General features: G+C 37.4%; 1 protein-coding gene across 2 annotated transcripts in view; it reads left to right on the top strand.

Moving 5' to 3' along the window:
* The window catches only part of CCDC141 (coiled-coil domain containing 141), a 233,348-nt gene that overhangs the window by 56,917 nt on the left and 162,444 nt on the right, over positions 1–13,987 (top strand). For both annotated transcript variants that reach the window (XM_049887559.1, XM_049887558.1), the window contains one exon: positions 12,551–12,742. In XM_049887559.1, coding sequence (XP_049743516.1) covers positions 12,551–12,742 — 192 coding nt within the window. The remainder of the gene's footprint in view (positions 1–12,550; positions 12,743–13,987) is intronic.

The raw sequence follows: 13,987 nt of genomic DNA, 5'->3' as shown, positions 1-13,987 counted from the left end.
GTGCGAATACTGCAAAACACTGTAGCTGAATGTTTGTGTGGTTAGGCATGCCCCCTCCCCCACTTCCTCTATAGCAACATTGCCCAAACTGTGCTTCCCAGATCCCTGAGTTCACAGATATATTCTCAGAGATCCATGAATAACTAAGATAACTTCAAATTTTGTTGATTACATTAAAGTACTTAATATAAACTGCCACATTTCAGTATTTACGCTTGTATTTGTGCTTTTTATTTCATTAGTGCCAAGTGATCAACAGAGATGACAGAGTTTGACTTTTTTTGGTTTCTCAACCCAGGGATCTACAAGTGTGCTTTCCTGGGTCCCAAGTTCTCAAGTTTGAGAAACAGTGCTCTACAATGCAGGCAACAGGCCTGGACAAATGGGCAGTCCCTTGGACCTGGCCACTCATTCTACATGTGTCTATCAAACACTTCCTATGAGTTTTGCATTGTGCTATATGCTGGGAATTTTTAAACATCTCTGTCTTCAAGGGTTAGTGGACAAGTCAGATAAGTAAAAAGACGATTTTAACATATTATGATAGTGCTAGTCAATTGGTGCAAACATTTGGCAGAACACCTTAGCAACTGCATCAAGAGCCTTGAAAATGCAGATAACCCTTGAACCAGTCATTGGACTCTTAGAAATTTATTTTATGAAAATGAGAACAGTCCACAAAGATTTGTATGAAGGAAGATGAAGGTCAGGGAGGGCTTGCTGAAAGAGACAACTTTTAACATTGTCTTGAAGGATAATCAGGAGTTATTCTGGCAAAGGTGAGTCACAGGAGAGAGAGGAAGAGTGGAGGGCAAATAAGTCATTGTAAACCAATGCAAGAATATTTCAGTAGGAATATAGGGATGGAAGCCATTCAGGAGTGAGTTGAGAAGTGGGTGGGTATTAGAAAAAAGCTGAAGTATTGAGACAAGAAAAAAAAAAATCAGCAGTAACTAGATGACCCCCTCCCCCCAATCTTTTATATCTATTACAAAGAAATGCTTGAAAAATTCTTCCTGAATGAGTGAGGGAATGGTTGAGTGAATACATTCATGAATAACTTCAATTTCCATTAGGTATTACCGTCTCTGAACTGTAAGAATCATTGCGAGCATTAGTATTGTATTGTGTTTGAAAAAGTGTCATTTGGTTTTAGCTTCAGTGAGGGATAAAAAGCACTCTTTCATTCAAGTGAACTGCCTCCTAGAGGTCTCTATTGATTGGAAATATTATAAGTACTTAAGGGGTAATATATAAAATTAAAAAAAAAACTATAAAGCACTGTATAAATGTTATTATTTATATTGTAATATTATTACTGCACTGACAACAAAGACATGCCAAAATGAGATTTTTTCCCCTTTTAAGTGTGTTTTCAGATACTAATTCATCTTTTTTTACCTCATGGTTTTTTTTATTGTTTTCTACCTGGGAGAGCCAATTCTCTTCATTTAGAGAAGGCCATCTATGGCTGACAGCAGCCAAGAGTAGCAGCTTAAGGAGGGGGGTGAAAGCGGGAACGGCACCAGTCTCACTTCAAGTGTTCAAAAATTATCTCTTCTGCTTGATTTTAATTTCCATAGTACATAATTCCTAGGGCATTTCCAAAAGAACTGCTCAAGTTAAATAAGAAGTGGGAGAGATAGAAGACCGGGAGGGTGTTGTCAAAGGGGTTTTTCACAGTTGGAAAGCTGAGAGGTGTGGTTCGGGATGGGGGGATAAGGAAGCACATTTCGGCCTGGTTGAAGAAAACTTTCTAATAACTATGAAAGGTCTGCTTCAAAACTAGTGGAGTTCACCTGCTCTAGAATTATCGCTGTGTTGGAATTTTGTTACAGAAACTTCCTAAAGTAGATGTTGAATTGGAACAGCTGGCCTCTAATTCTCCAACTCTAACAACCTGTGAAATAGAAGGAAATGATTTTCAAGGGAGAATGACAGAAACCTCCTAGATCTTCCCCATACATTCTACCACAAACATTTATTGATACTCTACTGTGTACAGGGCATTCAGTAAGGGCACCTCTGGTGGGACAATCCTTCACCAGTGTCCCACTCCCACCCCATGTTGTGACAACCAAAAATGTCCCAACATATTTCTAAGTGTTCCTTTGGGACATGTTGGGTTGAGAACCAATGACACGTGATGGGCCTGTAAATATGAGTAAGACAGAATTTAGGCCTTTGTATCTTTTTTATAGACTCAAAATTGTTATCATTTGTATGCATGGGGTATTATGGCCCCTAGCCCTTTCCATTAGTACATTACTTGTATTTGTGTTTCAATCTTCCTAGTTCCTTGAGAGGGAGAGAGAGAAAGAAGTAGCCTCCATGGGGACTCAGTAATGGGCATTAAAATAGAAGAACGTTTCCTAAGTACTGGCAGCATAAGAGTACCAAATTCAGAAGGGAAGGCCTAGCCATTTTGTGGGGAACAACAAAATGTTGGAGAACACTGAAAGAGCCATGTGGCCTTCCTAACAATTTTACCAAGGCTGAGGAAGTATCACAGAGACCCAAGTTCTACACACCAAACATCTGGGTGATGGATTCTGTTTTTGGGCTCAGATCTTGATCCATTTTAGGAATCTTCTAGGAAATCTATTTTCATTTGTTGTTGTCCTGAGATTTTGGATTGGCTGAGAAATACTACTGTCCTATGAATCCTACTAGATTACTCTGTTTGAGTTCCTGTCTCCTCCAATACTTCAGATGGTATTTGATAGTCCCTGGGGAGCATCGGACAGTACCTGGCCTCTGATCCCAGCACCCCAAGTGGTCTAAAATCCCAAGAGAATCTGGAGCAAACAAATTTTTTGCAGATCCTCAAAGCAGATGTCTGCTGAATTTCTTGGAGAAAATCCCAAGTCAACTTGTACCAAATTAAACCCAGAGGGTTCTGCGAGAATGTTCTGGCCTTGGTTTTACAGTGAATGGAATATTTTGTGGTTTACACTAGAGGTCATAGGACAGTCCCAAGGAAGTAGTGGAGCCAGAACTGTAGTGCTTCAAGCTGCTTGTCCCAAAATCCTCTACATCACTAATTTAAAAAGTGTTGATCCAGTGGGAAAAAAGCAGCATTAAGAAAAACTATTTTATATATATTTATCATGGCTACAAGATTTTGAGTTTGAAAAATACTTCCAAAGACAACTTTTTTGTATCTAGAAATAGCCTGTTCCCAGATTTTTCCTAGCACCTTTATGTCTAATCTGAGAACTTTCACTGGAAGGTTAACTGTTTATCTGCTTTGCTCTAAAATGAATTCATTGTTATTTCTTGCATCACTACCATGGAATTAATCAAGTTCTCCTAGTTTCAGTTCTTATTACAATCTCTGCCATGAGAATGAGTCATCTTAGAATTTAAAACTCTTAATATGTTTTTTCTTCTCATTACATATTCTTGAGCTAACATACATTTTAAGTAGAAATTGAGACCATTTTAATTCATTTTCATGATAAAAAGTGCAAAATGAAAAGCATGCATAATACAAAATCAGTCCTCAAGATAATCTAAAGCTTGTCACATAAGAAGGAAATGCCCAGCTATTATGCTTTCAAATAGGTAGGTAAGGATGTATATATATTTGATTTAACTCTCTTAGCAACTTAGGCAATCAATTGTCTTATTTAACCTAAATACCAAAAAGAAGAGAGCTGGCAAATATTTAATGGACATTGTTATAGAGTTTATTGCCATGTTCAACCCAATCTGCCTTCAGACCTTGAATTAACTATGAAATTGTCAGGCTCTAGTTCACATTTTTTGCTTTGTTGCATTATGAATTTTATTTTCCTTATTTATTAAGCATGAAAGACCCTTGGATGTATAATACACTACAAATAGTTTTGCATTTGTTTTTATATCTGTCAGCTTTCATTAGGGAATGCTAGGGTAGCAAACAACCCCCAAATAGCAGTGGCTTACAATAACATGTTTTATTTCTAACTCACATTACACGTTGACTGCATGGTAACTGTAGTTCAGTTTTGCCTGTCATTATTTTTGGATCCGGATTGAAAGGGCGGCCTCTACTTGTGAAAAGTGCAACAGTGAAACCATTCATTGGTTCTTAAAGTTTCTCCTCAGAAGTGACGTGCATAACTCTTATTCATATTTTCTTGGCCCAAGCAAGTCACATGGCCAAGACTGATGCTAGAGGTGCTGGAATATAATCTTCTTTGAGGGAGAAGCAGCAAATAATTGGGAACAATAGTACAATTAGAGTATATAAGGTGTTGTAAAAGATGGAAGGAATACACAGTCACTGTAGCAAAAAGAACTGGTCTACATTCAACCATCTCAGGAAGTATATGATCAAGAGCCTATGGTATTGAAGGAAGAAGTCCAAGATGCACTGAAGACATTGGCAAAAAACAAGATTCTAGGTATTGATGGAATACCAATTGAGATGTTTCAACAAACAGGTGCAATGCTGGAAGCACTCACTTATCTATGCCAAGAAATTTGGTAGGCAGCTACCTGGAAAACCAACTGGAAGAGATCCATATTTGTGCCCATTCCAAAGGAAGATGATCCAACAGAATGCAGAAATTATTGAACAATATCATTAATATCACACACAAGTAAATTTTTGCTGAAGATAACTCAGAAAGGGTTGCAGCAGCACATCAACAGGAAACTGTCAGAAATTCAGGCTGGATTCAGAAGATCATGTGGAAAAAGAGATATCATTGTTAATGTCAGGTAGATCTTGGCTGAAAGCAGAGAATCCCATAAAGATGTTTATCTGTATTCTATTAGTTATGCAAAGGCATTGGACTGTATGAATCATAACATATTATGGATAACATAGCAAAGAATGGGAATTCTAGAACATTTAGTTGTGCTCATGTGGAAACTATACCTAGGCCAAGAGGCAGTTGTTTCAACAGAACAAGGGGATACTGAATGGTTTAAAATCAGGAAAGGCGTGTGTCAGTGTTGTATCCTTTTACCATACTTATTCGATCTGTATGCTGAGCAAATAATCCAAGAAGCTGGACTATATGAAGAAGAAAGTGGCATCAGGATTGGAAGATCACTCATTAACAACCTGCGTTACGCAGATGACACAACTTTGCTTGCTGAAAATGAAGAGGACTTGAAGCACTTATTGATGAAGATCAAAGACTACAGTTTTCAGTATGGATTACACCTCAGTGTAAAACAAAAATCCTCACAACTGGACCAATAAGCAAAATCATGGTAAATGGAGAAAATATTGAAGTTGTCAAGGACGTCATTTTACTTAGATTCACAATCAATGCCCATGGGGGCAGCAGTCAAGAAATCAAATGATGTATTATTGCATTGGGCAAATCTGCTGCAAAAGACCTCTTTAAAATATTAAAAACCAAAGATGTCACTTTGAGGACTAAGGTGTGCCTGACGCAAGTCATGGTATTTTCAGTTGCCTCATAGGCCTGCGAAAGCTGGATAATGAATAAGGAAAACCAAAAAACTGATGCCTTTTAATTACGATGTTGGAGAAGAATATTGAATATATCACAGACCAGAAGAACAAACAAATCTGTCTTGGAAGAAGTACAGCCAGAATATTCCTTAGAAGCGAGGATGGCAAGACTTCATCCCACACACTTTGGACATGTTATCAAGAGGGACCAGTCCCTGGAGAAGGACATCATGCTTAGTGAAGTAGAGGGTCAGCAAAAAAGAAGAAGACCCTCAACGAGATGGATTGACATAGAGGCTGCAACAATAGGCTCAAACATAAAACGATCATGAGGATGGCACAGTACTCAACAGGGTTTCATTCTGTTGTGCATAGGGTCACTATGAGTCAGAACTAACCCAATGGCACCTGACAACAACAAAAACAATGTGTCATAGGTTATAATTCAAAAGTGCAGGGAGGAGAGTGTTGTTCTAGAATTTTCAACAGAGATATCTCAGGTCCATTGCTCTAATACAACAATGACATAGGAATTTTTCTTTTAAGAGACGATTTACTTTATATAATTATCAAAATGAAAATAATATTTTCCTTAATGATAAAAATAATACTTCTCATTATTAGAAAAAGTTAGAATATACAGAAAAGTATACAGAAATAAGTAAAATTGTCTCATACAAGAGAAATGAGAACATACGTCCACACAAAGAATTACACATCAATATTCATAGCAAGTTTATTCAAAATAGTGAATTGGAAACACATGAATGTCAACGCTTAACTAGATAAGCAAATAGTAGTGTATTCATTCAAAGGAATACTGCTATGTATCAAGAAGGATACACACAATCACATGGACGAATCTCAAAAACCATTATGCTAAAAAAAATCTGGACACAGAAGATTACACAATGTCTTAGAATTCTCTAGAGAAATAGAACCAATGAGATATATATATATATATATATATAAAATGTTCTCTATATAAAGATATCGAGGTAGGTAGATAGACAGATAGATAGCTGTAGATAGATAGCTATAGGTAGATAGATGATAAAATAAAGAGAGAGATTTACTTCAAGAAATTGGCAATTGTGGGGGCTGGCAAATTAAAAATTCATAGGTTAAGCTGCATGCTGGAGATTCCTACAGGCTTGTGTCTCAAGATCTGTAGGTCAGGTGACAGAAAGAGTGAGAGTGAAGAGAGGGCATAAGTTCTGCCAAGATATCTATTTATAGTCTGAAGGGAGAACACACCTAAAAGAACTTTTTTGTCAACTGGTTGATCGATTGCATTACATTAGATTACATTATGGTAAGTGATTGCATTACATTATACTACATTACAGAACAGCAACTAGGCTAGTATTTGGCCAAACCACAAAGGAAACAGCCTAGCCAAGTTGACACATAAAATTAACCATCATACATACTATATGATTCTGTATATGTGAAGCTCTAGAAAAGACTAATCTATAGGGTTGATATGAGTCAGAATCGACTCGATGGCAATGTTTTGTTTTTTTTTTTTAATACAGAGCAGATCAGTGGCAGACTGGGGCATGAAGTGGGTGGGGTTGACTAGGAAGGGCTGCAAGATAAACTTTGATATGATGGAAGTCTTCTATATCTTTTCACGGTGGTGGTTACTTTGGTGTATATGTTTGTCAAAATTCATTGAAAAGTACATGTAAAGTGAATGCTTTTTATTGTATGTCAACTACACTTCAGCAAAGTTTATTTTAAAATTACTGAAAAACCCTCAGATTTTTACTAATTCTTACGTAGTTATCTTATAATTAGCCTAATTATTTAACTCTAAAATTAGTTGTATCATTTTTAGCTGATTTTCTTGGATATGTTAGGTAAACCATCTTACCCTTTTTCTTAACTCATCACATAGACTAACAATTCCAAAGCAATATTTAGTAAGGGAGATGAAATTGTATTCATGTCTGAATCCAATTTTTACAACCAAGGGGGTTGCTTGCTCTTGGTATCAGATATTCTTTTTCATCATGAAAATATCCTTTTTTCCAAGATGAATTTTGATCAGAAATGAATGTGGATTTTTTTTCCCAAGGCCTTTTCACTGTTTACCCCTTACCTGTTGCCATCAAGTCAATTCCGACCCATAGTGACCCAATGGGACAGAGTAGAACTGCCCCACAGAGTTTCCAAAGAGCACCTGGTAAATTTGAACTGCTGACACTTTGGTTAGCAGCTGTAGCATGTAACTACTACGTCACCAGGGTTTCCTTTCACTGTTTATGTTTCCTATATGAAAGAGTTAAATTACTTTAGTAGAATTGAACTAAGCTCTACTTGGTCACATGGCATTCTTTTTTTTTCTAAAGTCAATTTTATTGAAGTATAATTTACATAAAGACTGTTGGTGGCACAACAGTTAAGCGCTCAGCTGCTAATTGAAAGTTAAGAGATTCGTACCTAACAGTTGCTCTACTGGGAAAGGTGTGAGAGTCTGTTTCCTTGGAAACCCTATGGGGCAGTTCTGCTCTGTCCTATAGGTCACTATGGATCAGAATAGACTTGATGGCAATGGGTCAACCTTCAAGAAACAGAGACATATTGTGTTACACAAACTATTCCAAACATAGACCAGGACCTTTCCAGTTTACTTTAAGAAGCTAGCATGATTCTGATACCAAAACATATCAAGATAGTACAAAACGAAAATTATAGAACAATCTTATTTGTGAATATATTATTCTGAATAAAATATAAACAGATTACATTCAACAGTATATTAAAAGAAGCCCTTGTGACACAGCAGTTAAGCACTCAGCTGCTAAACAAAAGGTCAGCGGTTCAAATCTACCAGTTGCTCCATGAGAGAAAGATGTGGCAGTCTGCTTCCATAAAGATGTACGGCCTTTGGTTTAATATTAGAAAAACCATTAATGTAATCCACCATATTAATAAAACAAAAGACAAAAACCACATGATCTTATCAATCGATGCAGAAAAGGCATTTGACAAAGTCCAACACCCATTTATGATAAAAACTCTCACCAAAATAGGAATTGAAGGAAAATTCCTCAACATAATAAAGGGCATCTATGCAAAGCCAACAGCCAACATCACTCTAAATGGAGAGAACCTGAAAGCACTTCCCTTGAGAACGGAACCAGACAAGGATGCCCTTTATCACCGCTCTTATCCAACATTGTGCTAGAAGTCCTAGCCAGAGCAATTAGGCTAGACAAACAAATAAAGCGCATCCGGATTGGCAAAGAGGAAGTAAAATTATCTCTATTTGCAGATGACATGATCTTATACACAGAAAACCCCAACGAATCCTCCAGAGAACTACTGAAACTAATAGAAGAGTTTGGCAGAGTCTCAGGTTATAAGATAAAAATCACTTGGATTCCTCTACATCACAAAAAGAACATTGAAGAGGAAATAACCAAATCAATACCATTCACAGTAGCCCCCAAGAAGATAAAATACTTAGGAATAAATCTTACCAAGGATGTAAAAGACCTATACAAAGAAAACTACAAAGCTCTACTACAAGAAATTCAAAAGGACATACTTAAGTGGAAAAACATACCTTGCTCATGGATAGGAAGACTTAACATAGTAAAAATATCTATTCTACCAAAAGCCATCTATCTATACATACAATGCACTTCCGATCCAAATTCCAATGTCATTTTTTAAGGTGATAGAGAAACAAATCACCAACTTCATATGGAAGGGAAAGAAGCCTCGGATAAACAAAGCATTACTGAAAAAGAAGAAGAAAGTGGGAGGCCTCACTTTACCTGATTTCAGAACCTATTATACAGCCACAGTAGTCAAAACAGCCTGGTACAGTTACAACAACAGACACATAGACCAGTGGAACAGAATTGAGAACGCAGATATAAATCCATCCACGTATGAGCAGCTGATATTTGACAAAGGCCCAGTGTCAGTTCATTGGGGAAAAGATAGTCTTTTTAACAAATGGTGCTGGCATAACTGGATATCCATTTGCAAAAAAATGAAACAGGACCCATACATCACACCATGCACAAAAACTAACTCCAAGTGGATCAAAGACCTAAACATAAAGACTAAAACGATAAAGATCGTGGAAGAAAAAATAGGGACCACCTTAGGAGCCCTAATACAAGGCATAAACAGAATACAAAACATTACCAAAAATGACGAAGAGAAACCAGATAACTGGGAGCTCCTAAAAATCGAACACCTATGCTCATCTAAAGACTTCACCAAAAGAGTAAAAAGACCACCGACAGACTGGGAAAGAATTTTCGGCTACGACATCTCCGACCAGCACCTGATCTCTAAAATCTATATGCTTCTGTCAAAACTCAACCACAAAAAGACAAACAACCCAATCAAGAAGTGGGCAAAGGATATGAACACACATTTCACTAAAGAAGATATTCAGGCAGCTAACAGATACATGAGAAAATGCTCTCGATTATTAGCTATTAGAGAAATGCAAATTAAAACTGCGATGAGATTCTATCTCACTCCAACAAGGCTGGCATTAATCCAAAAAACACAAAATAATAAATGTTGGAGAGGCTGCGGAGAGATTGGAACTCTTATACACTGCTGGTGGGAATGTAAAATGGTACAACCACTTTGGAAATCCATCTGGCGTTATCTTAAACAGTTAGAAATAGAACTACCATACAACCCAGAAATCCCACTCCTCGGAATATACCCTAGAGAAATAAGAGCCTTCACACAAACAGATATATGCACACCCATGTTTATTGCAGCTCCGTTTACAATAGCAAAAAGCTGGAAGCAACCAAGGTGTCCATCAACGGATGAATGGTTAAATAAATTGTGGTATATTCACACAATGGAATACTACGCATCGATAAAGAACAGTGACGAATCTGTGAAACATTTCATAACATGGAGGAACCCGGAAGGCATTATGCTGAGCGAAATTAGTCAGAGCCAAAAGGACAAATATTGTATAAGACCACTATTATAAGATCTTGAGAAATAGTATAAACTGAGAAGAACACATACTTTTGTGGTTACGAGGGGGGGAGGGAGGGAGGATGGGAGAGGGTTTTTTACTGATTAGTTAGTAGATAAGAACTACTTTAGGTGAAGGGAAGGACAATACTCAACACACAGAAGGGCAGCTCAAATGGACTGGACCAAAAGCAAAGAAATTTCCAGGATAAACAGAATGCTTCAAAGGTCAGCGAAGCAAGGGCGGGGGTTTGGGGACTATGGCTTAAGGGGACTTCTAAGTCAATTGGCAAAATAATACTATTATGAAAACATTTTGCATCCTACTTTGACATGTGGCATCTGGGGTCTTAAATGCTAACAGGCGGCCATCTAAGATGCATCAATTTGTCTCAACCCACCTGGATCAAAGGAGAATGAAGAACACCAAGGTCACACGACAACTATGAGCCCAAGAGACAGAAAGGGCCACATGAACCAGAGATTTACATCATCCTGAGACCAGAAGAACTAGGTGGTGCCCGGCCACAACCAATGACTGCCCTGACAAGGAGCACAACAGAGAACCCCTGAGGGAGCAGGAGAACAGTGGGCTGCAGACCCCAAATTCTCATAAAAAGACCAGACTTAATGGTCTGACTGAGACTAGAGGAATCCCGGCGGTCAGGTCCCCAAACCTTCTGTTGGCCCAGGACAGGAACCATTCCTGAAGACAACTCATCAGACATGGAAGGGACTGGACAATGGGTTGGAGAGAGATGTTGATGAAGAGTGAGCTACTTGTATCAGGTGGACACTTGAGACTGTGTTGGCATCTCCTGTCTGGAGGGGAGATGGGAGGGTAGAGAGGGTTAGAAACTGGCAAAATTGTTATGAAAGGAGAGACCGGAAGGGCTGACTCATTAGGGGGAGAGTAAGTAGGAGTATGGAGTAAGGTGTATATAAGCTTATACGTGACAGACTGACTTGATTTGTAAATGTTCACTTAAAGCTCAATAAAAATTATTTAAAAAAAAAAAAGATGTACAGCCTTGGAAACCCTATGGGGCAGTTCTACTCTGTCCTATAGGGTCACTGTGAGTTGGAATCAACTCGATGGCAGTGGTTTTGTTGGTTATGATAAACTTTGCGTTTTAACTGAAAAAAAAAACTCATTCACATTTTTTGTGTTAACTTATATTTGATCATATTTCTGCCATTATATTTTATGTGTCCTCCTGATATACATACCCTTATTCCTATAGTTTTCTTTTGCTTTATTACATTTTTAGTTCCTTTTTCTTATGGTATTTTAGAATTTATGCCTACTATTTTAATCTACTATATTAAAAACTTAGTGCCTCTATTTTTTTGTCAACTTCAAAAATAAAATTGAATATGTGGCTCTTCCTCCTACCCTCAAATGAGACAATCATTTAAGCACGTGTCCCCTTCAGTGTAGTGGTTAAGTGCTACAGCTGCTAACCAAAAGGTTGGCAGTTCAAATCCACCAGCAGCCCCTTGGAAACTCTATGGGGCAGTTCTACCCCGTCCTATAGGGTTGCTATGAATCCGAAGTGACTCGATGGCAATAGGTTTGGTTTTTTTTTTTTTTTTTTAGTTTCATCTTCCATATTTTGTTCAAATAATCTGCCAATATTGTTTATAGATATTTCTATTTTTAACATTACGAATTTACTCTCGATACTCTATTCTTAACATTTACATTAAACTTCACAAATATATTAAGAATTAATTGCAATTATTTAGAATAAACAGTGAGTTTTTTTTTTTTTTTTTTACTGGACCCCCCCCCCACTCTTTTTCTTGATCACTCTAGTCTGGATGTGTTCCAATTTGTTTTGTTTTTGGAAATATGAGGTCACCACAATACTCTATACCCCTGGGGGTCTAGATGTATATGTATGACAAGTTTCTGCAATGTTTTATCAATGTTTAAATGTGAATGCCTTTAACCTGGCCATTCTCCCCAGTTTGCCACAATCTCCACTGCTCCCTCTTGCCTACTTGATTCCATTCCACAGAGTATCTATACTGTCTGTCTTTAGACCTTCCCAGACCATATATAATGTCAAATATCTAAATATTTAAAATGTGATTCTCAGTTCTTCCAGTGAGTTATACTCTGTTATGCCTTTTTTCTCCTGATCTCAGGCTTTGGAAGATCAAGTATGGGGACTGTTGCAGGAAGCAGATAAGACAGCTGAAGAGAACAAGGATCAGTGTCAGGTCTACGATGCCATGGCCAACACCCTGGGTGAAGCATGGGCAGCCCTGGTCTCCATGCTTGAAAGAAGACGGGAGCTCCTCAGGTTGACCTCTGAATTTTTTGAAAATGCCTTAGAGGTTTGTGTCAAAAGGAACTTTTCCCTTCTCCACATCAGTGCAAATGTTGTTAGTTTTTGTTAGGTGCCATCGAGATGGTTCCAACTCATAGCGACCCTACGTACGACAAAATGAAACACTGCCTGGTCCTGTGCCATCCTCACAAACGTTTTTATGCTTCAGCCCATTGTTGCAGCCACTGTGTCAATCTGTCTTGCTGAAGGTCTTCCTCTTCTTCAGTGACCCTCTACTTTACCAAGCATGATGTTTTTCTCCAGGGACTGATCCTTCCTAATAACATGTCCAAAGTATGTAAGCCGTAGTCTCACCATTCTTGCTTCTACGGAGCACTCTGGTTGTACTTCTTGCAAGACAAAATTTGTTTGTTCTTTTGGCAGTCCATGGTACATTCAATATTCTTTGTCAATGCCACAGTTCAAAGGTATCAATTCTTCTTTGGTCTTCCTTATTCATCGTCCAGCTTTTGCATGCATATGAAGTGATTGAAAATACCATGGCAAATGTTAGCACTCATGAAAACATTTTATTTCCACAAATAGGCATTGTAATCAGACTCAAAAAGTGGCAGAATAGCCAATGCAGGTACAATTTTTGATTATAAAAATAAAATCATTGATACTGTAAATATAGGCCTTCAAACAAAAACTAAGTAAATTAATTGAAATTAAGTAAATGATTAAGTAAAAATGGAAACCTTTACTCATAAGTCATTATAATTTCCACTTTTAAGAAGATAGGTATGTAATCACTAAATCAAACAATTAGCCTGGACTGTAGGATTATTAGGAAGTGCAGAGTGTTCTTGTTGGCTAAAGTTGGAGGTTAAAATTTCTTCTGCTGCTTTTAATATTCTATAGAATGATTTTGACTTTGTAAACATAGTCTTTTTTAGAGTATTTTTCTAAGGCATGTAGTTTTATTTCCATAGTTTGAGCTTATTAAAATACAAGGGAAGAAGAAATCCTGGTTCTATCAAGTCATTTCCTCCTATGATGTTTCTTGAATTCTGTGATCTTATAAAGTTTCCAATTTTAAAATGTGAAACTCAAAAAACATTATCAGCGGAGGTGTTATGTTTGGTGTAAGACATTATTGGAAATTTCACTTTTAACTTCTCTGTCAAGTGTCAGTACATTCATTTTGATGTGAGAACCCTGTTTCATTATGATAAAGTACTAGCTTTGAAACAGACGACATTTTCAAACTGAAATTCGAGATGTAAGTCCAAAATAATGAAAGAAAGAA

This window comes from Elephas maximus, chromosome 6 (genome assembly GCF_024166365.1).
Source record: "Elephas maximus indicus isolate mEleMax1 chromosome 6, mEleMax1 primary haplotype, whole genome shotgun sequence".
Lineage (NCBI taxonomy): Eukaryota > Metazoa > Chordata > Mammalia > Proboscidea > Elephantidae > Elephas > Elephas maximus.
Note: the sequence above shows the minus strand (reverse complement) of the source record. Positions and strands in the feature narration are given on the sequence as shown.